This window comes from Salvelinus fontinalis, chromosome 24 (assembly GCF_029448725.1).
Source record: "Salvelinus fontinalis isolate EN_2023a chromosome 24, ASM2944872v1, whole genome shotgun sequence".
NCBI lineage: Eukaryota > Metazoa > Chordata > Actinopteri > Salmoniformes > Salmonidae > Salvelinus > Salvelinus fontinalis.
In genome coordinates this window covers 5,503,601-5,528,799 of record NC_074688.1, presented here as the reverse complement: position 1 = coordinate 5,528,799, position 25,199 = coordinate 5,503,601, and the positions used below count along the sequence as shown (strand labels likewise).

At 41.6% G+C, this 25,199-nt stretch overlaps 1 protein-coding gene across 1 annotated transcript; it reads left to right on the top strand.

Moving 5' to 3' along the window:
• LOC129821812 (porphobilinogen deaminase-like) lies at window positions 1–13,162 on the top strand. Its single transcript, XM_055879485.1, has 14 exons — window positions 1–177; window positions 376–429; window positions 907–979; window positions 1,913–1,962; window positions 2,168–2,223; window positions 4,605–4,682; window positions 5,078–5,155; window positions 5,261–5,336; window positions 5,478–5,591; window positions 7,330–7,368; window positions 8,865–8,984; window positions 10,587–10,640; window positions 10,748–10,834; window positions 10,971–13,162. The coding sequence occupies exons 1-14, from the start codon at window positions 151–153 to the stop codon at window positions 11,142–11,144; spliced, it is 1,080 nt and encodes a 359-aa protein (XP_055735460.1). The 5' UTR covers window positions 1–150; the 3' UTR covers window positions 11,145–13,162.
• Window positions 13,163–25,199: the final 12,037 nt, after the last annotated feature.

The window sequence follows — 25,199 nt, the reverse complement described above, 5'->3', positions numbered from 1 at the left end:
AGGAAGTTAAGATGCATAGTTGTTCAGTATCTCTCGGGCTAGGCTATATGACTTGCCACTGCTCCCCACATAGACACAGCAGGCTTTCACAGCTCTACAGACGACACAACGTGCTGCTCCGCGTGTAGAAGCTAAGGTTTACTGAGAACTATGGAGGGACCTTACAAGTACATCAGGGTAAGAGGAAAGCAATTCAAGCAGAGTTTATATAAATATTATTGTATGGAGTAGTTATATGTGGCTTATAGTTAAAGGAGTTGACACAATACGAAGGGAATGACTGCCAAGAACTGCAACTACATGTGTAAGTTTAAAAAACTCCATTATTGGAAAAATGGCTGTTGTAAATGTATTGCTTTCATTTTTTACCAACAGGATGGGAATGGGAAAGTTAGCCGGGTCATACGAATTGGAACCCGAAAGAGCCAGGTATGATACCTTTGGTGGTTGAGTGGAACCAAATAGCATTTTTTGTTGTTGTTTTTGATATCAAGTAATGTCATTTCTCACTTTAACTATTTTTCAAGATTTATACTTTTGAATGGCGAAACAGCTTTTGAATGGGGGGGGAGGAGGGGGGGGGGGGGGGGTAGAGAGCGTGGCAACTCCTTATCAGATAAGGTTCCCCTCTCTGTTCCCTCTGATACAGCAGTCAGGGACGTCTGCACCTCCTGCATCAGAGATAGATCGTTCACTGCTCCAGTCATGTCTAGCCTTTTACTACAGCTTGTTATGCTCACGTCCCACTGATTTGGTAACTCACGGCTGAACATTCGCTTTTTGAATAGCCTATGATATTCAATATTATCCAAGAAGTGAACTAGCTAGAAACCAACCATCCAAAATGCAGACAAACAAATGATGTAATCCAAATTGAATTGATTTCTGTTCATTTGTTGACCTCAGCTCGCTCGTATTCAGACGGACAGCGTTGCAGAGAAGCTGAAGGGACTGCACCCCGATGTCCACATGGAAATAGGTGAGTCCAGGTGTCCCGCAATACACTCTTAGGAAAAAAAGGTGCTATCTAGAACCTAAAAGGGTTCTTCGGCATTCCGCATAGGAGAACCCTTTGTAGAACCCTTTTGCGTTCCATGTAGAAGACTTTCCACAGAGGATTCTACTTGGAAATCAAAAGGGTTCTACTTGGTACCCAAAAGGGTTCTGAACCCAATAAGGGTTCTCTCATGGGGACAGCCGAAGAACCTTTTGGAACTTTTTCTAAGAGTGTATGAAAAAAAGGTTTTATACAAGTAACTGGCAAAATAATAGAAACACTTGAGTAAATAAAGAACACAAAGTACATTGAAAGCAGGTGCTTCCACACAGATGTGTTTCCTGAGTTAATTAATAAGCAATTCACATCCCATCATGCTTAGGGTCATGTATAAAAAGTCTGGGCAGGCCATTATTTAGGCAATTTTTGGCCTACCATGGCTATGCCCCCATAGGATGCCCCCATACACAGGGCATGAGCAGTCACTGAATGGTTTGATGAGCATGAAAACGATGTAAGCCATATGCCATGGCCGTCTCAGTCACCAGATCTCATCCCAATCTAAGGGTTATGGGAGATTCTGGAGCGGCGCTTGAGACAGCATTTTACCACCACCATCAACAAAACACCAAATTATGGGAATTTCTTGTGGAAGAATGGTGTTCCATTCCTCCAATAGAGTTCCAGACATATGTAGAATATATGCCAAGGTGCATTGAAGCTGTTCCGGCCCAACGCCCTATTAAAACATGTTATGGTGATGTTTTCTTTATTTTAGCAGTTACGTGTATGTTGTGTTACTTATAGTGCCGTAATCTTCATTTGACTATAGAGATGCATCACCAATAAGATGTGTACAGCACAGTAATTAAATGACTATATCACTTTGATTACGTCATTGTCTTTCTGTTTCAGTTGGCATGACAACTACAGGGGACAAAATCCTTGACACAGCGTTATCAAAGGTAAATCTATTTATATACTAAAGCGTGCCTCATGAGAACTAAATTGTTGCCCAAATTGTTCATTTTACTTGACTCCAGTAGTGTGCAAAAACCACTGCCATTAGAATATACAGTGTTTTCTCCATTGTGTACATGTAAACTTATGGTCTGAACTGAAAATGTTATGAGGTTAACAGTTAGTAACCTATTTCCTTTCTAAATGCAGATCGGAGAGAAGAGCCTTTTCACCAAAGAACTGGAGACTGCTCTGGAGAGGAACGAGTAAGTCTAATTTTGTCATCTGGAACTGGCATTTCAGTTGGATCCACTTGTCAGGCTTGGGTGTTGTCAAGAAAAATGTTGTCAAGAATGGTGATAATAGTGGTCTCTTGTGTGTGAATAAGCCTTGTAATATACAGTCGCTAGTGAGAGTCTACACACCCCTTGCTCAGTCAACACATTTTGCTGCCTTAAAATGTGATCTCAAATGGGGATATATTTGATTTCTTTCCTATCGAGCTACACAACCTACTCCACATTTTCAAAGTTAAATCAAATGAATAAAAAATTGTTGTTGTGTTGGTAACGTATGTCTTCACACCCCAGAGTTAATACTTGGTGGAAGCACCTTTGGCAGCCTTTACAGCGGTGAATCATTTTGAATAAGATTCTACCAACTTTGCACAACTCTTAGGGCAACATGTATTCATTGTTTTTGTCAAAATGGCTCAAGCTCAGTAAATTTGAGTGGTAGTCATTGATGGAGCAATATTCCAACCTTGTCTCTGATTTTCAAGCAAATTCAAGTCAGGACTGAGGCTGGACCACTCATGAACACTTTACACCTTTTGAAAAGCCATTCTGGTGTATCTGACCAAAAATTGTGAGATTGTCCCGCTGAAAAATAAACTCTATCCCAGGATTAGCTTTTTAGAAGACTGAGGTGGGTTTTCCTCTAAATTCTTTCCTGGGTTAGGGCTAGGTTTAACCCTTTGCTCCTTTCATATTTTGTTTTATCGTGACAAACTCCCCAGTCCCTTCCAGTGAGAAGCATACCCACAACATGATGCTGCCACCACAATGCTTGACTCTGTGTTGTGTTTGTATTGGATTTGACCTAAGCTTGTAGTTTTTAATTTAGGCCAAAAAGTCAATTTTTTGCAGTGTTGTCTTGCGGTATTACTTCACAGCCTTGTTGCAAACAGAATGGATGATTTGAAGTGGCTTTTCTAAAATAGGCTTAATTTGTTTCATTTTGTCATACAGGTCATTAATGTGGAGTGAATACAATATTGTTGATCATATGCGTTTGAGTATTGTGGTGGCAGCATCAGGTTATGGGTATGCTTGTCACCGGCAGGGACTGGGGAGTTTTTCAGGAGAAAAAAATATGAAAGGTGCCTCCCGAGTGGCGCAGTGGTCTAAGGCGCCACTACAGATCTGGGTTCAAACCCGGGCTGTTTCACAACCGGCCGTGATCGGGCGGTGCACAATTGGCCCAGCGTCGTCCGGGTTAGGGGAGGGTTTGGCCGGGGGGCTTTACTTGGTTCATCGCGCTCTAGTGACTCCTTGTGGCGGGCTGGGCGCCTACAGGCTGACCTCGGTCTTCAGGTGAATAGTGTTTTCTCCGACACATTGGTGCGGCTGGCTTCCAGGTTAAACGGGCGGGTGTTAAGAAGCACGGCTTGGTGAATCATGTTTCGGAGGACGCATGACACAACCTTCGCCTCCCGAGCCCATTGGGGAGTTGAAACAATGAGACAAGATTGAAATTGGGGTGAAAAAGGGGGTAAAAAAACAAAACAAAAAAATATATATATATAATATGAAAGGAGAAAAGCCCAGATAAAAAGTTACACGAAACCCTGCCTTAGTCTTCTGAATACCTAAACCTGGAATAGAGTTTTATTTTTCAGCGGGACAATTACATCAATTGTAATGCCAAAGACACATCAAAATGGCTTTACAATAGGTGTCGAATGTTCCTGAATGGTCCAGTCTGAGTCCTGACGTAAATCTGCTTGAAAATCTGAGACAAGGTTGGAATATTACTGTCCATCAATGACTCCCAACCAAATTTACTGAGCTTGAGCAAATTTAACTATGGATACATGTTGCCCTAAGAGTTGTGCAAAGTTTGTAGAATCTGATTTAAATTGTTTCACAGCTGTAATTACTACCAAAGGTACTTCCACCAAGTATTAACTCTGGGGTGTAAAGACATACTCCATCAAGACATCTTAGTTTTTTGTTTTTTCTCCATACATTTTGAAAATATTCTATAATTTTCTTTCACTTTGGAAATGTGGAGTAGGTTGTGTACAGTAGGATCAGTAGGACTTAAAAAAATGTTTTATACATTTTTCATATGTAATTTAAAGGCAGCAAAATGTGGAGACTGTGCAAGGGGTGTGTAGATGTTCACTACGCACTGTACATTCAAGCTGTAGGCTACATTACTATTAGCCAGAATCTGGAAAGCTACTACTGCTGAAGTACTTTCTTTATTACAACGTAATGGCATACATTTAGAGTAGCTTCAACACTTCAGACAAAACCATTGATGTCTTCAAGACTTTGATTTGTGCAGGTGTTGATGTCCAGAGTCTTCGCTCTGAAGTGTTGCAAAAATAAATTACTCTGTTGTGCTGTGTCTCGTATAGGGTAGACTTGGTGGTCCACTCTTTGAAGGACTTGCCCACGACTCTGCCTCCTGGCTTTACCATAGGAGCAGTGCTAAAGTAAGTCGACACAATAGTGCCTCTGTAAGGATCCACAGAGAAATCAAACACACTGTCCTTAATTCATCTGGGCCTCTTTTGTTTGTGTTCAGACCTTTGAATATACTGATTTGGTGTGAAACACTATCAGTTTTACTCACATATTGTAATATATTGAAAGTTCTTTCTTTCAAAGTTTATACAGGTTTCATCATTATTTCATTGACTATGTAGATTTGAAATCATGATCTAGCTAGCGTGTGTAGACATTTACTTTGAATACTCCAAGCGCACTAGAGTTCGTCACTTTCTGAATATCTACTATTGAAGTAGGATTGTCTTCACCACTGTTGTGGAATGAAGTAGCCTCCGATATTTTAATGGTCAATAGTTGTTTTTCTTCCTGTTCTTTTAAGGCGGGAGAACCCCCATGATGCAGTTGTCTTGCATCCCAAAAACATGGGCAAATCTCTCGACACCCTGCCCGACAAGAGGTACGAAACACAGTTGTATTTTACTCATGACATTGTTTGAAGATTCTTTTCCTATCTGTTGTAAAGGAGTGGCTTGACATTGATCTTGATGGGTTTGTTTCGTAGTGTGATAGGCACAAGTTCGCTGCGACGGGCTGCTCAGCTAAAGAAAAGATTCCCCCACCTTGAGTTTAAAGATATTGTATCCTTTCACTCACCGCCACTCACAGTATAGCGAAATATCAAAATAGGATCTTCATTTCAAATCTGATGCACATCATATCAGTCATGACTACATCTATAGAGGGTTGTGAGTTTGTTTCCTTAGTGGGGGTTTTTCCAGCGAGGAAACCTCAACACGAGGTTGAAGAAGCTGGATGAAAAGGACGACTTCTCGGCCATTATACTGGCTGCAGCAGGACTGAGTCGCATGGGCTGGGAGAGCCGAGTCAGCCAGGTAGTTACTTCCAACATTCCACTTCACAACACCTTGTCCATACCAAGATTAATCTTAATTCATAAAGATTCAATTGTATGTGGTTTATAGACAATATGTAAGCCTACTGTATACAGTGCCTTCGGAAAGCATTCAGACCCCTTGACTTTTTCCACATTTTGTTATGTTACAGCCTTATTGATGAAATATTTTTTTCTCAGCAATCTACACACAACCCCATAATGACAAAATGCAAACAGGTTTTCAGAAATGTTTGCAAATGTATTAAAAATAAAAACAGAAATACCTTATTTACATAAGTATTCAGACCCTTTGCTGTGAGACTAGAAATGGAGGCCAGGTGCATCCTGTTTTCATTGATCATCCTTGAGATGTTTCTACAACTTGGTTGGAGTCCACCTGTGGTAAATTCAATTGATTGGACATGATTTGGAAAGGCACACACCTGTCTATATAATGTTCCACAGTTGACAGTGCATGTCAAAGCAAAAACCAAGCCATGAGGTTGAAGGAATTGTCTGTAGAGCTCCGAGACAGGGTTGTGTCGAGGTACAGATCTGGGGAAGGGTACCAAAACATTTCTGCAGCATTGAAGGTCCCCAAGAACACAGTGGCCTCCATCATTCTTAAATGGAAGAAGTTTGTAATTAACCAACATTTTTCCTAGAGCTGGCCATCCAGCCAAACTGAGCAACCGGGGGAGAAGGGCCTTGGTCAGGGAGGTGACCAAGAACCCGATGGTGACTCTGACAGAGCTCCAGAGTTCCTCTGTGGAGATAGGAGAACCTTCCAGATGGACAACCATCTCTGCAGCACTCCACCAATCAGGCCTTTATGGTAGAGTGGCCAGATCGAAGCCACTCCTCAGTAAAAGACACCGGACTGCCTGCCTGGAGTTTGCTAAAAGGCACCTAAAGACTCTCAGACCATGATAAAAAAGATTCTCTGGTCTGATGAAACCAAGATTGATCTCTTTGGCCAGAATGACAAGAGTCACGTTTGGTGGAAACATGGCACCATCCCTACGTTGAAGCATGGTGGTGGTGGCAGCATTATGCTGTGGGGATGTTTTTCAGCAGCAGCGACTGGGAGACTATTCAGGATCGTGGCAAAGATGAACGGAGCAAAGTAGAGTGAGATCCTGGAAGAAAACCTGCCCCAGAGTGCTCAGGACCTCAGACTGGGGCAAAGGTTCACCTTCCAACAGGACAACAACCCTAAGCACACAGCCAAGACAATGCAGGAGTGGCTTCGGGGGAAGTCTCTGAATGTCATTGAGTGGTCCAGCCAGAGCCTGGACTTAAACCTGATCAAACATCTCTGGAGAGACCTGAAAATAGCCATGCAGCAATGCTCCCCATCCAAGCTGACAGAGCTAGAGGATCTGCAGAGAAGAATGGGAGAAACTCCCCAAATACAGGTGTGCCAAGCTTGTAGCGTCATACCTAAGAAGACTCAAGACTGTATTCGCTGCCAAAGGTGCTTCAACAAAGTACTGAGTAAAGGGTCTGAATACTTATGTAAATGTGATATTTCAGTTTTATTACATTTGCAGAAAAAAATATATATGTCTTTGCTTCATCATTTTGGGGTATTGTGTGTAGATTTGATGAGGTGGAAAAAACGATTGAATCCATTTTAGAATAAGCCTGTAACGTAACAAAATGTGGAAAAAGTCAAGGGGTCTGAAAACTTTACGAATTCATTGTATCTTTAATTTGTGTCTTTGCATTTGAAGATCCTGGGCCCTGAGGACTGTATGTACGCTGTTGGACAGGTGGGTAGATTTATTTTATGAAGGAGAAATTGACAACTTTAACTCTTATACCTGTGGCACTTATTCCATTGTGTAATAACAAAAAACGCTAAACTGTTATTAAAACTGAACATTTTACCTTGAAAGGGTATATCACAGTTGCTAACCCATTATCACCAGGCCTTCGTCCGAGACCCCTTTTGGCACTGTATACAGTTGAAGTCGGAAGTTTACATACACTTAGGTTGGAGTCATTAAAACTGTAACGCTCGTCTTCCTCCTCGTCTGAAGAGGAGCATGGATCGGACCAAAACGCAGCGTGGGTTGAATACATATCTTTTAATAAAGCAACGAAGACGAAAAACACATTTGACAAAATACAAAAACAAATAAACGACCGAATGAAAACAGTACCGTGTGGCGCACAAACACAGACACGGCAACAATCACCCACAAACAAACAGTGAAAACAGCCTACCTTAATATGGTTCTCAATCTGAGGAAACGTAAAACACCTGCCCTTGATTGAGAACCATATCAGGCTAGTTGACAACCCAACATAGAAACACATAACATAGAATGCCCACCCAGCTCACGTCCTGACCAACTAAACAAGACTAAACAAAGGAAATAAGGTCAGGAACGTGACAAAAACTCGTTTTTCAACCACTCCACACATTTCTTGTTAACTAACTATAGTTTGGACAAGACGGTTAGGACATTACTTTGTGCATGACAAGTAATTTTTCCAACAATTGTTTACAGACAGATTATTTCACTGTATCACAATTCCAGTGGGTCAGAAGTTTACATACACTAAGTTGACTGTGCCTTTAAACAGCTTGGAAAATTCCAGAAAACGATGCCATGGCTTTGGGAGCTTCTGATAGGCTAATTGACATAATTTGACTCAATTGGAGGTGTACCCGTGGATGGATTTCAAGGCCTATCTTCAAACTCAGTGCCTCCTTGCTTGACATCATGGGAAAATCAAAATAAATCAGCCAAGACCTCAGAAAAATAATTGGAGACCTCCACAAGTCTGGTTCATCCTTGGGAGCAATTTCCAAATGCCTGAAAGTACCACGTTCATCTGTACAAACAATAGTACGCGAGTATAAACACCATGGGACCACGCAGGCATCATACCGCTTAGGAAGGAGACGTGTTCTTTCTCCTAGAGATTAACGTACTTTGGAGCGAAAAGTGAAAATCAATCCCAGAACAACAGCAAAGAACCTTGTGAAGCTGCTGGAGGAAACAGGTACAAAAGTATCTCTGTCCACAGTAAAACGAGACCTATATCGACATAACCTGAAAGGCCGCTCAGCAAGGAAGAAGCCACTGCTCCAAAACCACCATAATTACCAGGATTAAATGTCAGGAATTGTGAAAAACTGAGTTTAAATATATTTGGCTAAAGTGTATGTAAACTTCCGACTTCAACTGTATGTGAGAATTAGAATTTTCAGCCTGGTCTTAACTGACTGAGGGTCCATTGCTTGGCTGTATTCCAGGGGGCTATTGCCATTGAGGTGCGGGCCAAAGACAAGGACATCCTGGAGATGGTGTCTGTTCTGCACGACCCCAACACGGTCCTGCGCTGTATAGCAGAGCGAGCTTTCCTCAGACGACTGGTATGTCTCACTCTATCTCCTAGATGTTTTATTATAGTGTGTCCAGTGTATCTGTGAATTGTTGGCTGCTAGTGGAGTGTTGATGCTACTTAATGTAGATACTCGTATAGGACCAGTTTCCCAGACTCAGATTAGCCTGGGCCTAATCCTGGACTAAAAAGCATGCTCAACGGAGAATCATCACTGAAAGGGCTTTTTAGTCTAGTACGAGGCTTAATCTTTGCCTAGGAATCCGGCCTTTGAGGTACAATTGCAAGTGAAAGTAGAAGTCTTTACATTTAAAAAAATATAATGTAATGGTAGGCTTTATAATTATGTCACAAACAGTACTTAAAGGGGCAATCCAGAGTTGAAACAATCACAACGCGTACACCCCACCTCTATTTTGGTAAAAAGCTGATGGAGGGGTCTGGAGAAATGTAACCACTCACAACTTCGTAGACAGAGCTATGACTAACCATCTAAGATTTAAAAATGATAGTTTTAAACATGTTTGGAGGCAATAGAGTGTTTAAAAATATATATATTTACAATGTTTACGAACATTGGAGTAGAACAAGGTTATATTTTGTGTTCTGATTGGGTACGACAGTTGAACTAAGCTCATGAGACATTTCTAAGTTATATTCCTCAATAATAAATGGGTATAAATCATTACAGTGCATCAGTATACCAGTACACCACTGGGCCGAACACCCTGCCCTTCAGGCGGTGTCAGAGGAAGGCCCTAAAACTTCATGCATCCAGCCACCCAAGTCATAAACTGTTCTCTCTGCTACCGCACGGCAAATGGTACCGATGCACCAAGTCTGGAACCAACAGGACCCTGAACAGCTTCTACCCCCAATAAACTGAACAAAAATACTGAGGAGTATTTCTGAATGTACTAAAGCCCTTTAGTGGGGAAAAACTCATTCTGATTGGATGGGCCTGGCTCCCCAGTGGGTGTGCCTATGCCCTGCAAGTCATGTGAAATCCATAGATTAGGGCCTAATGAATGTATTTCAATTGACTGATTTCCTTATATGAACTGTAACTCAGTAAAATCTTTGCAATTGTTGCATGTTACGTTTACATTTATGTTCAGTATAGTTAGTCCAGGTAGCTATTAGTTAACTATTTAACTATCTGACCATTTTTTTGGCTCATCACATACACCGATGCTACTGTTTATTATCTGTCCTGTTGACTAATCACTTTATTCCTAGTTATACAGTATGTACATATTTGCCTCAATTACCTCATATCCCTGCACATCGACTCTACTGGTACTCCGGTGTATATAGCAAAGTTATCATTACTCATTGTGTATTTATTATTACTTTTATTATTACGTGTTATTACTTTTCTATTATTTCTCTATTTTATTTTTCTCTGCATTGTTGGGAAGGGGTCGTATTCAAGCATTTCACGGTTAGTTTTCACCTATTGTTTACGAAGCATGTGACAAATACAATTTTATTTTATTTCATTCATTTATCATTTAAGAAATGTATGCAGCTAGTGCAGATTACCCCCTTTAACCAAATGTCAATATTTTCTTGTATGTCCCATTATATTTGTCTGTCTACACTCCAGTGTAATCACTTTCGCTTGTTGTAGGAGGGGGGTTGCAGTGTACCAGTTGCTGTCCACACTGAAGTCAAGGGCTCTCAGGTAAGGGCTTATGACACTTGCTAACGTGCACGTGTGTGTCATTGCATATCCATGGTTGCATTCTTGCGTGTATGCCGTTTGTAACTGCTGTGTTCTATTTACCAAAGCTCTACCTGACGGGTGCAGTGTACAGCCTGGATGGTTCAGACAGTCTCAAGGAGACCATGCAGACCAGCATTGCTTCAGACAATAAGGTCCGACTACTGATTTCTCACTCCCAGTCAGAACATAAAATGAACCTCGTCTCATTAAACGTATCAGCTCACCAAGGGGCTCCCTTCTCAGGGCATATCTATTTGGTTTATTTAAGCCGTCTTTCCTCTGTGGTAGGTGGAAGAGCGAGTGGATGAGTGGGTCCAGCGAGTTGGCGTCACAGCGAACAACATGCCAGGCCCGGCCCAGGATGCTTCTGAGACGCTAGGTCTAGACCTGGCCAATCTACTCCTGAGTAAAGGGGCTAAGGAGATCCTTACCGTGGCCAGGGAGCTCAACGATGCGCGATAAATACATTCTGTGCCCCCAGCTAGGTCTGGAGGTGTAACCTACACTTACCGGTATTCCATACTAATATTAAAGCTCACCAGTGGCTGACTGAGGACTCGTGATATAGAATAGCACCACTAGACCTGGGTTCGATTAGTATGCGTTTTCACTTAGAGTTTGATTTAGCCTGCTTTCAGCGCCAGAACATTAATGTACAGGTAACTGCCAAAATAAAGGAAACACTTGAGTAAATGAGGGATACAAAGTGTATTAGTATTAAAACAGGTGCTTGCACAGATGTTTGGTTCCTGAGTTAATTAAGCAATTAGGATCCCATCATGCTTAGGGTCATGTATAAAAATACTGGGCAGGCCATAGGATCACAATGCCCTCATCCACAGGGCACGAATGGTCGCTGAATGGTTTGATGAGCATGAAAAACAATGTAAGCCGTATGCCATGGTTGTCTCAGTCACCAGATCAACCCAATTGAACACATGGGAGATTCTGAAGCGGCGCCTGAGTGTTTCCCACCACCACCAACAAAACACCAAATGATGGAATTTATCGTGGAAGAAGGTTGCTCCTGCTAATAGAGGTGCATTGAAGCTGTTCTGGCTCGTGGTGGCCCAACGCCCTCTCGAAACACTTTATGTTTCCTTTACTCTGGCAGTTACCTGTACACACATTTAGGGACTCCATTTCTAGCTGTCGTTGGGATCATGCTACCTCTTTCATCAACAGAGCTCTGATGAATGACAGAGCTTTGTTTGATGAATGACGCGTGTGACACATTAGTGATGTCTGTTGAACAGACCCAGAACATGCAAGCTACGGTGACAAACTCTAGCTTATGAGTACTGTCAGACCAAGCCCAAGCCCACCTGTCTACAACACCAGAGCGACTATTACTTTTACGTGTATATATATTTTTTCCCCTTGATCGGCAGAATACTAATGTCAAGACAATTAGGAAAGCACTGCATATAAACAAACGATAAACACTGGATGCCGTACAAAAACGAAACGTTGGATACCTGTGACATTTTCCTTTCAATGTGTTCACATAAGTTTAATGTGTTTTGGATCCTGGGAGGATTTTTATTGCTTACTTGTTTTGCTATATCAATTTTACGAATATAAAGCAGCGTACAATAACACCCAACAAACGTCATCTGCGTCCTTAAAAACAGGGCCTGTGTTCATAAAGCGTCCCAGAGTAGGAGAGCTGACCAGGTACTCCCTGGCCATGTAATCTTATTCATTATGGCAAATTTGATCCTAGATTAGCACCCCTATGCTGACACACTTTATGAATACGCACACAGGTTTGGTATGTTCACTGTGTGTACTTGATCCAGCCTACTAGTCCACGACTTCAGAATTGAACAAGTATTCCATAACCATCCCACTAGATATTGCTCATATAGTAATTATGTGTGTGTGTGTTATGAAGAAAATAGAGAAATTAATTGAATGTAATATAGTTGTAGGCTACCTTTTTAGATATGTTGTGTCATTTGTTAACAAACCTTATGCAGTCAGATAGCATAGTTTTGTGTCTTACTTTAGTTTCTGTCTATATGGCTGCTGTGTGTACAGCTTTGCTTACAACCTAATTACCTTGATCTACAAATATGCCTTTTCCTTGTACCCCTTGAGCCTGCACAGGTTTTCCTCATTGTGACCCCTCTAACTTATATTTTTGCAGAATTCACTATGTTACATCATGTTATATTAAGTGGTGTTATGTTGTCTGACTATCGATACTTGAAAAGGCATAGAGAGGGTGGTTGTGCCATATTTCTGTTTTGCAGCTTTCTGCTTTCCGCTGTAGTGCTCAGACGTTTTAAGAAGATGCTGGTCAAATGATAATTGCCATACCATCTATTCGTTCAATATCGCAGCATTCATCATGATATGACAGAATGTGGAAATGTATTGCAATCTGAAAGCGTGATGCTTTGCTTCGTCACCTTCATTAATTCTGTGTCATTAAAAAGGAGGCGGCCTCAATTAAAGCCACTTGTTACTCTCTAGCTTGTACATTGAAAGTATTTTATTTGATTCGTAGTTTATTATTTAACCAATGTTTGGTAGAGCAGCAGAGTTTTCAAATAAGCGTGTTCATTTTCTTAATCCTCTTCGTTCTTCTCGGTCTTAAAGGAGCAATCGGCAAGCGCTTCATCCATTTTGGGACTTCTGAATTCATTAAATGTACCCATTGATTCTTGAAGAATATAACTTCTAAATGCCTCACAAGCTTAGTTCAACTGTCGTACCCCATCAGAACCCAAAATATAAGCTTTTTTCACTCCAATGTTTGTAAACAAAGTAAATATAAACAAACATGCCTCAAAATATGGGTAAAACTATAATTGTAATATCATGGATGGTCAGTCCTTGCATCCAAAGCTCTGTCTATGAATTTGAGAGGGGTTACAACCCTATCCCTCAGCTTTTTACCGAAACAGGCGTGGCGAAAACACATCGTTATTGTTTCGACTGCTGATTGAAGCTTTAAAAGGGAAAGTTCACTATTTTACAAATTAACATTAGATGGTTGGTTCCTCACCCTGAAAGTGATCTGGCCTAGGAGAAGCTAATCCATGTTTAGGTTTTCTTTAAATAGCCACTACAAACTTAAGATAACTTTGGCCACTGAAGCTAAAAATCAACAGAAGTGTTGGGGGCTACCACAGCAGGTTCATCAGACAATGGAAGCGTCTTGTTCACATTGACAGTTTGAAGTGACTCAAGTCATATTTTCTTGCATGTCCGATTCGAATCTGTTGACAGTTGGACAAGAACATGTGGTAGCTAACTAGCTTGATAATTGTTTACAAACAAATGAGTGAATGTGCTAGAAAGCTAAACCGCTAACTAGCTAGCTAGTTGACTGCGGTGGCTAGCTAGCTGACTGCTGGGGATAGCCAAAAAGTACTCGTTTTGAAACTTGGATAATCTTATCCTTTGAGGCTTTCAAAGTGTTCTTACTCTATGATTTTCAACATTCAACGCAACTGGTAGACGTCCATGGCAGGCATTGTTGTCACCTTAGCTTGCAACATAACTTCTGAGTGATAGGAAGCACGAGCGCCACCACCAATCAGCCTACACCACTGAGCACACACCCTTAGTTGCTATAACAACTAGCATAGCCATGTCAGCAAATGACTGCTGTCTGAATACACACAAATCCGATTTGGTCACTTGTAACTTGCTATTTGGACGGTCAGTATTCCTAAACTGATTTCAGAAACAAAACTGATTTGAGCCTGCAGTATGAACTAGGCTTAATTGTCTACTGACTTTAAGTTACTCCCTGCAGTTTCTACATGGCTTCTTGTCAGATCCCTTTGTTCGGTCATACAGGCTGGTGGCAATGTCGGTCATATGACATGCAGTTCCTCACTATCAGCTTGATGGGACATCTAGATCAGCTATTTGCAGTAATATAGTTAGTTTACAAAGCATATACTGAACACTACAAGAACTAAAGTGTGTGGACACCTGCTCGTTAAACATCTCATTCCAAAATCATGGGCATTAATATGGAATTGGTCCCCCCTTTACTACTATAACAGCCTCCACTCTTCTGGGAAGGCTTTCCACTAGATGTTGGAACATTGCTGCTATAACAGCCTCCACTCTTCTGGGAAGGCTTTCCACTAGATGTTGGAACATTGCTGCGAGGACTTGCTTCCATTAAGCCACGAGCATTAGTGAGGTCGGGCACTGATGTTGGGCGATTAGGCCTGGCTCGCAGTCGGCGTTCCAATTCATCCCAAAGGTGTTCGATGGGGTTGAGGTCAGAGCTCTGTGCAGGCCAGTCTAGTTTTTCCACACCGATCTCGACAAACCATTTATGTATGGACCTTGTTTTTAACACAGGAGCATTGTCATGCTGAAACAGGAAAGGGCCTTCCCCAAATTGTTGCCACAAAGTTGGAAGCACAGAATCTTCTAGCATGTCATTGTATGTGTAGTGTTAAGATTTCCCTTCACTGGCCTAGCCATAACTATAAAAAACAGCCCCAGTTGGCACTATGCATTGGGGAAGGTAGCATTCTCCTGGCATCCTCCAAACCCAGATTTGTCCGTCAGACTGCTAGATGATGAAGCATGATTCATCACTCCAGAGAACGTGATTCCACTGCTCCAGAGTCCAATCGTGGCGAGCTTTACACCACTCCAGCCGACGCTTGGCATTGCACATGGTGATCGTAGGCTTGTGTGCGGCCATGGAAACCCATTTCATGAAGCTCCCGACAAATAGTTATTGTACTGATGTTGCGTCCAGATGCAGTTTGGAACTCTGTAGTGAGTGTTGCAAACGAGGACAGACAATTTCTATGCGCAACAGGTACATTTTTCATGTTGTTGGACCCAGCATGAATCGAGCCCATGGTGGTGCAATTAAGTGCTGTGCTCTACCGACTGATCCACACAGGGCTCCAAGTAGCCAACCATATTGAAGCATCGTGATGACATTCAAAGGGGAATTCATGTTAAAATAGTGACTATATTGTAGCCTTCATTACATTGTAGACAAGGTACCTACCAGGCAGCAGTACCAGCAGGAATGTGGATATGAGAGCCACCAAAGGTCAACAAAGCACTCTCACATTTCCATTATCAGATTTTGCACCAGTGTTTGCAACTTTTGTGATTCCACCTCTGAGGCCCGCATCATCTTTTTTCCCCAGCTTGATACATTAATCAATAGCCAAACATTGCAGCTAGCTAGCTAGCAAGCAAGCAAGCTAGTTATTTGCTTGCCAGCCATAGTTAACGTGGTCAGTTCTGGTCAGTGATATGGTATCATCACAATTAGCTAAGTAACTAGCTAACAACAAACTTATCAGTTATAGAAAGGGCAAGTTATGATAAACAAAAAGCTAGCTAGCTCGCTACCGTCCATGGTATTGCAGCTGCATGACTGCAAGACGTCCCCTGCAGCACAAGAACACGAACTCAACACCATCACCCCCATGGCAGACTGAAGACAGCGGTGCAGAATACCTCAAGATAAAAATGTAATATTGTCACGCCCTGACCTTAGAGATCCTTTTTATGTCTCTATTTTGGTTGGTCAGGGCGTGAGTTGGGGTGGGCATTCTATGTTTTTGTTCTATGTGTTTGGCCGGTGTGGGTCTCAGAGGCAGCTGTCTATCGTTGTCTCTGATTGAGAACCATACTTAGGTAGCCTTTTTTTTCACCTGTGTTTTGTGGGTAGTTGTTTTCTGTTTTGTGTGAGTACCTGACAGAACTGTTGCGTTTTGTTCCACTTTTGTTTCAGTGTTCAGGTTATATTAAACATCATGAACACGTACCACGCTGCGCTTTGGTCTAATCCTTCTTCCTCAGACGAACATAGTTACAAATATTCAATATCTGTAAGTTTGACTAAATATTAGCACTTCACTCCACATATTCATTGGCAATAACCTTCAATCTGGATAACAACATAAAACACATTATAAGGCTTGAGGAATGTATCGACCAATATCACCAATACAAACAACACCAAAACATGTCAGAGTGTAAGCATGGAGAACCAATCCCCAAAAGAAAAGGAGACTCCTTGACAGACACAGATGTCACCTTCAAATAATATTTTTGCCAAAGATTATATCTCCGCCGGGCTGGGCAACCTGAGCTTTTGCTATCTACATTCATTAATTGTGTCTAATTAAATACATTTTATTTTATTCATAGTTCTTCATTCAACATTTGTTTAACAGTCTTCAAAGAGGTGTTCTCATTTTCTTCGTCTTCAATCTTCATTCTTCTTGGTCTTTACCAAGAAAGAACAAGGAACCCATGCCTTTGCACCATATTTCCTATGATGTCAGGGTAAATGTTCATCTTAAAATTAAACGGAATTCAAACAATTAGAGAATTATTACATAACCATGTTTTTAAAAAATTTAATTACATAAATTGTAGCACAAACTGTGGCATCTTTCCAAATCACAAAACAGTATTGATCAGAAGCTACTCTCTGTTCCAACATGATCACACAAAATAACATTTACACTGGTTGAAAATCACTGTCACAGAAACCAGCCAAAGCCCACATATTTATCTGCCGATTTAGACGTATTAAGTGAGTGAACCTCCCTGCTAATGATTTAGGTGTTAGTAAGTGACTTAGGGTGTGGTATGGTAGTGACTAAGGTTCCGGTATGGGGTTAGTGTTTTAGGGTTATGCATGCTGGGGACTGAGGCAAGGGTTAAGCTTAGATTAGAAAACAAAAAACAAACACATCAGAAACAACAACACACCCGGATTCGTACCTCTGCCACTCGCGGAATGCAAGCTTGGGGTGGACATTGTAATTTTCTGGAAGATGCAGTCATTTTGTTGTTCTGGGATGTAACAACCAATACTTGCAGAAATAATGTCCAAGTAGGTCATGGTGTGAGTAGTTACACAGCATGTACAAAATGTTTGTGACAGCTGATATATTTAATGAATGATTGATGAATGATTGGAAAATAAGTCATGCAAGATGAAGAAGTCATTTTTCCTTACTGTATATCTATAGCTTTACAGAGAGAGAAAGACGCAAACAGACAGATGGTCCAACCGATTGTATTAACCTGACCGAAAAACATTCCATCATTACTCACCCACATTAGGTCTGAGTGTAGTCCCGCAAGTCTGAACAAGGAGCTCCCAGAAAGTTTTCTCAGTATTGTTCCCAGTCACGACTTCCGCCGAAGTCGGTCCCTCTCCTTGTTCGGGCGGTGTTCGGCTGTCGAAGTCACCGACCTTCTAGCCATCATTGATCCATTTTTCATTTTCTATTGGTTTTGTCTTGTCTTCCTTCACACCTGGTTCCAATCCCATCAATTACATGTTGTGTATTTAACCCTCTGTTTCCCCTCATGTCCTTGTCGGAGATTGTTTGATTGTATGTTTGTGTAATTATGTGTTGGTGCGCGATGGGTTTTGTACCCACTTTTTATTATTTTGTCATTTTGGTTTTGGAGTTTTATGACGCACTGATTAAACGACTCCCATTATACCAAGTTCGATTCTCCTGCGCCTGACTTCGCTGCCACCAACACGCACCCATTACAACACCATTCACACTCACCAGGAAGGGACCATAGTTTGGTGTCCTCTGTAAGTGAAACGGCAAAAACAAGAGAACAATGCATTTCTTTTTTATTTGAGACGTTGTGAAATGCCAGAATACTACAATTATCTTTGACATTAAAGACAAGTACAAAACGCAGTATCACTCCATGCCATGCAATGCAATGAATGACACCTTGCACTACAGAACATTGTCTGTACATGGCCACTGAAATATTCTACACAGTTGCTTAAACTGTAATGATTTGAATGCACGTCTAACAGTCTACAGCATCTGACAATGACACAATGGAAGCTAATAATCTACTAATTTAAATCCTGCATTGGTCTGCAGTTTCCTCACGGCTCCGATAAGGATCCCTCTGAATGCGATGTCAGAACTGTAGGTCTTGTTGGGCGCGTTTGAAATGCAGAGAGGTAAACATCTTCTACATGATTTCTTGCTGCCAGGTTCCCAGGGTTCTAACTGTTGCCACTCACAGAGTGCGAGCCCGAGATGAACACTGTAAATCTCAGGATGATGCGGTCATTTGGTTCTGGGATATAACAGCCAAGACCAGGCAGAAATAATGTCCAAATAGGTCAATGTGTGACTAGTTATCCAGTATGTGCAGCATTTGTGTGACAGAGGTGTTATATTTTATGAAGGTCATTGTAAATAACTTGGATGCGTTTTCCATTATTTGCATCAGATGACTTGTCCCTAAGCAACCCCCCCCCCCCCCCCCCCCCCACCACAAAGAAGGGACCATAGTTGCAGTCTTCTGTGTAGGTGAAACTGCAAAAACAACAGTGTTCACCAATGACATCTGACATACAATACAATCACTGACACAACAACGGCTAAGAATCGAACAACACAGCATCTAACAATGAGACAATGTAACCTAGTAATCTACTAACTTGAATCCTGCGTTGGTCTCCTGTTAGTCTTCTCACGGCACCGCTGAGGGATCCCTCTGAATGCGACACCAGTACTGTAGGTCCCATTGGGTGTGTTTGAGATGCTGTTGACTACGACCAGCTCAACGGAAGACTGTTGAAATGGTCATTTACAAAGTCAACTATATAGAGATAGATAGATGATAACTATATAGAGATGACATTACTAAGCTGTAGTAAGTAAATATATTCAACATTACTTTCTGTCAGGATCCCAGGGACCAGCAACAGCAGAGCTGTGTAGAGAACAGGTGCAACGGTCCTCATACTCCTCATGTATTCAGGTCCGGTTGGAAGGGTACAGTACTACATATTTATGTTGAACCAGTAGCCACTCCTTATCGGGGGAATTTCCTGGCAAGGACAGAAACGAATAAGATGTTCTTCCTCTTCCCTTTATCTGATGCTATTGTGCAATGTATGTGTAATGTATGTTTTGAACTGGCATGTGGCGTGAGTGCCAATCTGTTTACAAGCGCTATCATGCCAACTCCTTGTCAGACATTGTCATGCCAAATATTCCATTTTTAGATGCCAATAGACTACGAGCTCAAGTTTCACTTTCTCCACTGGGGGTCACCATTCAGTAATTACTTAGAATGAGGGCCACAACAATTAAGGTAAAGTATACTGAACAAAAATATATAAACTCAACATGCAACAATTTTAGTTCATATAAGGAAATCAGTCAATTCAAATAAATTCATTAGGACCTAATCTATGGATTTCACATGAACGGGAATACAACTAGGTGCACCTGTGTAATGATCATGCTGTTTAATCAGCTTCTTAATATGCCACACCTGTCAGGTGGATGGATTATCTTGGCAAAGGAAAAATGCCCAGTAACGGATGTAAGAGAAGTAAGCTTTTTGTGCATATGGAACATTTCTGGGATCTTTTATTTCAGCTCATGAAACATGGGATATTGCATTTATATTTTGATTCAGTGGAAATGCTTACAAATCAATCGAGATATGCTCAATAATATATTTTTCATTATGAAATTGTGCATGTTGAATAAATTCAATGCTGTATATGAATCATGTCAAACGTAACAGTTTTTTTGTACAATATCTCCATATGAACTTATGTTAGACATACACGTATGACAATATAGTTGATCGGATAATAGTTTATTGTTAGATAGTATGTTGTTCTGTTGTGTACACTTGAGAAGGGATAGGAACTCTAGTAAGCCTCACTAGAGAAGTCTTACCTGGGTGAAGTAACTTAGAAGCTACAGCAACAACATCAGTGGAACAGGTACGGGTCTTAAAGGGGACAGTGCAAATTAAAAGTGATGTTGACGTAAACACAAATCACAATCACTCTATATCGTGAACCCTACTAAAAAGGGTGTTTTATATTGTTTGTCTGTTGTTTAAAGAACATAATTGCATGTTAATTACCAGTTCATCATTCTTATTGAGAATTCACACAATAGATCACACAACTTTTGAGAAGCACTGCAGGTAAGCCTTATACGTGAATTCATCAGGAATCAAGGCAAGACCCAAGTGCAGACGGTGTGAAGTAACAATGTTTATTGTAACCACAGGGGCGGGCAAACGACAGGTCACGGAAGGCGGGCTGATAATCCAGAGCAGAGGCCAAGGTACAGGACGGCAGGCAGGCTCAGAGACAGGCAGTGGTCAGGCCAGCGGGTACAGGGTCAGGACAGGCAAAGGTCCAAAAACCAGGAGGATGAGAAAAAGAGAGACTAGGGAAACCCAGGCGCTGAGACAAACCGCTGGTAGACTTGAACAAACGAGACGAGGAAGATGGGAAGATGGGCGACACCTGGAGGGGGTGGAGACAAGCACAAGGACAGGTGAAACAGATCAGGGCGTGACAGAATTCTTGAATCTACACACATCTTTTTTCGATAAAGGTGAACCAATTTAACGAGGGCTTTTTAGAATTACACAGTGGCATTGAACTTGTTTGCTTCATTACGCCCAGAAGAGCCTTTCATTCCAAAGAACACCTTCCATTCTAACATTGGAAGCCGAGGAGCACTCCTACCACCAACCATGCATGACCTGGTGGTAGGATTGCTGAATCTAAGACCGTATTAAACAAATTACCAATAAATAACCACGTTGCCTTTGCATGCCTTGTGTGTGTGTGTGTCAGTGCTCCTCCCTCCAGCTTGCTCCCTTTTGATGAGGTCAGGGATGTAATCAGTTAAGACATTTCTATAGAACAGCATCAAGGTGGTTGATCCATCCAAACAAGAGCATGCTACCTTAGGTCAATGTTATGTAAACTGAATAGGGGCTCTGGTTATGTACACAAGCTAATGTTAGTGATTAGGGGCTATGGCCCCTAAAAGCACCTGTATTGTATTGTTACTATATGCCTAGAGCTCTGGCTCTGTGGAGTATAGGGATCTAAGTCTCACATAGAATAGTCTGGTTAAGGAAGAGTTCATATACAGAAGGTCATTTGAGTGAACTATCTGTTATGTGAAGTTGTCCAGTCTGTTTATTGTTCTTGATTATTCTTTAAAAATCTGTGTATTCTTGTATTCTTGTATTCTTTCAAATCTTTATCCTGCTCTCTCTGTGCTCTGCCTTTGAATATATCTTATGATGCTCCAGAATCATGGCCCCAGAGTTCTAATTCCTAATTCAATGTCACGCCCTGACCTTAGAGATCCTTTTTATGTCTCTATTTTGGTTTGGTCAGGGTGTGAGTTGGGGTGGCTATTCTATGTTTTGTATTTCTTTGTGTTTGGCCGGGTGTGGTTCTCAATCAGAGGCAGCTGTCTATCATTGTCTCTGATTGAGAACCATACTTAGGTAGCCCTTTTTTCCACCTGTCTTTGTGGGAAGTTGACTTTGTTTAGGGCACATAGCCTTTGAGCTTCACGGTTTGTTTTTGTATGGTTTATTGTTTTTTGTCAGCGTCATTCTAAAATAAAGAGAAAATGTACGCTCACCACGCTGCACCTTGGTCCTCTCCTTTTAACGACCGTGACATTCAATGGTTCTGGTCCTGTGCCTAATCCCCAATGTAGACTACCATTTTGTCAACAAATATGCCCCTACACCAAATATTATTGTAAATAAATCTACAGTGGGCTCTTTAAGATAACTTTGCTTCTCCACCAGGGGTCACCATTCCAGTATGTAACAACTTAAATGGAGGGCCACAACAATTTTGATATAGAATGAAGGCATGCTTCCAAATCCTTCAAAGTAGCTCAATAACGATTTTTTTTATTATGAAATTGAGCATGTTGATTTGTTAGATATAATAATAATTTCCAACCTAACAGCCTTTTGCATTATACAGTGCCTTTCGAAAGCATTCAGACCCCTTGACTTTTTACACATTTTGTTACGTTACAGCCTTAATCGAAAATTCATAAAATATTTTTTCCCCTCATCAATCTACACACAATACCCTACAATGACAAAGCAAAAACAGTTTTTTAGAAATGGTTGCAAATCTATTAAAAATAGAAAACAGAAATACCTTAACATAAGTTTTCAGACCCTTTCCTATGAGATTCGAAATTGAGCTCAGTCCATCCTGTTTCCATTGATCATCCTTGAAATGTTTCTCCAACTTAATTGGAGTCCACATGTGGTAAATTCAATTGATTGGACATGATTTGGAAAGGCACACACCTGTCTATATAAGGTCCCACAGCTGACAGTGTATGTCAGAGATAAACCAAGCCATGAGGTTGAAAGAATTGTCCGTAGAGCCCTGAGACAGGATTGTGTTGAGGTACCAATCTAGGGAAGGGTACCAGCATTGAAGGTCCCCAAGAACACAGTGGCCTCCATCATTGTTAAATTTAAGAAGTTTGGAACCACCAAGACTCTTCCTAGAGCTGGCCGCCCAGCCAAAACGAGCAATCAGGGGAGAAGATCCTTGGTCAGGGAGGTGATCAAGAACTCGATGGTCATTCTGATAGAGCTCCAGAGTTCCTTTGTGGAGATGGGAGAACATTCCAGAAGGACAACCATCTCGGCATCACTCCACCAATTAGGCCTTTATGGTAGTGGCCAGACGGAAGCCACTCCTCAATAGAAAGCACATGACAGCCCGCTTGGAGTTTGCCAAAAAGCACCTAAAGGACTCAGACCATGAGAAACAAGATTCTCTGGTCTGATGAAACCAAGATTGAACTCTTTGGCCTGAATGCCAAAGGTCTGGAGGAAACCTGGCTCCTTCCCTACAGTGAAGCATGGTGGTGGCAGCATCATGCTGTGGGGATTTTTCAGCTGCAGGGACTGGGAGACTAGTCAGGATCAAGGGAAAGATGAACGAAGCAACGTACATTGAGATTCTTGATGAAAACCTGCTCCAGAGTGCTCAGGACCTCAGACTGGGGCAAAGGTTCACCTTTCAACAGGACAACTACCCTAAGCACACAGCCAAGACAACGCAGGAGTGGATTCGGAACAAGTCTCTGAATGTCCTTGAGTGGCTCAGCCAGACCCTGGACTTGAACCCGATCTAACATCTCTGGAGAGACCTGAAAATAGCTGTGCAGCGACACCTCCCCATCCAACCTGATTGAGCTTGAGATGATCTGCAGAGAAGAATGGGAGAAACTCCCCAAATGCAGGTGTGCCAAGGTTGTAGCGTCATACTCAAAAAGACCCGAGGCTCAAGACCCATCATACTCAAGAAGACCCGACCCGATCGCTTCCGAAGGTGCATCAACAAAGTTCTGAGTAAAGGGTCTTAATACCTATGTAAATATGATATTTCAGTCATTTTATTAATTTTTTTGGTAAAAAAAAAATGTTAAACCTGTTTTTGCTTTGTCATCATGGGGTACTGTGTGTAGATCGATGAGTAAAAAAAGGATTTAATCCATTTTAGAATAAGGCTGTAACGTAACAAAATGTGGAAAAAGTCGAGGGGTCTGAATACTTTCCGAATGTACATACTGTATCTTATCTCCATATCAACCTACAGTACATTGTGTACACACTTATGAAGATATAGTAGATCTGATCATGCTTTATTGTTAGATAGTGTGTTGGTGTATACACTTGAGAAGTCATCTGAACTCTAGTAACCTCCAGCCTCACCCAAAGTAACCTAGACTCTGCAGCATCAGCATCAATGGAACAGGTGCCGGCCTTAAAGGGGCATTGGATGTGGACTTAAACCAACAAGTCCTCAGAATAAAGCATGTACGTTGTGAGGGAACCCTGAGTGTGGTTTACCTTCATCTGTAATTGATTGAATGATGGCGTACATCTTCCCCACACCCCACACCCCACACCCCACACACCAGGAGTCAATGCAGACAAATTCCTGCCCTGCAGCTGTGGAGGGACACGAAATGACAACGAAACAATGCAACAGTGGACGTTGGTGAATTTTCAGGTGTTCAAGCCTCAACATGTAGTGTTCCGAGGGCTGAGACGGTCTCTTGGAAATGCAGCCCCCCAGTCAACTAGCTGTGGCACGTTGCCATTATCATCACAACCCTGCGTTTATCTGTGGAATGCAATGTTGTCTCCAACAACCTAAAGGAACAACAATATTATGAACATTGCTTGAAGATATAAAACACATAAACAAACGCATGCGTAGAGACACCTACAAACACACGCAGATACACACACAGGCACAAACACAGCCACGGTTGTGCAACATTCAAGATGTCACAGACATTCTCCTCATTCTTGTCAGCCCTCATAGTTTTCGCAATAGTTTTGAGATGTAGGCTAACAGACCTATGTTTCAGAGAAAGGGGGCAAGCTGGGGGACAAGACTGGTCTGATACAACTGATTTAGGCTATACATAGGCCTACATAACATAGATTATAAAATGGCAAAAAAATAGATATAAAATAGGCCAATCTATCCCTGCATAGCTACATTAAATTTCCATTTCTAAGATATTAGAAACTATTACTATAAGACTATTCTGTCGATTATCCGTTGATGTAGTGTACAGCTTACATAACTTCCCTTGTCATCCTGAATTAAGATGAATGGATCTGTATTTCCAAGAACAATGTAGCAGGCACCATGGCCTC

Excerpts from the sequence above, each read along its gene's own strand:
- LOC129821812 (XM_055879485.1), top strand. The coding sequence starts at position 151 with ATGGAGGGACCTTACAAGTACATCAGG. Across the intron at positions 178-375 it reads GACCTTACAAGTACATCAGG|GATGGGAATGGGAAAGTTAG; the intron begins GTAAGAGGAAAG and ends TTTTACCAACAG. Across the intron at positions 10,835-10,970 it reads GCATTGCTTCAGACAATAAG|GTGGAAGAGCGAGTGGATGA; the intron begins GTCCGACTACTG and ends CCTCTGTGGTAG.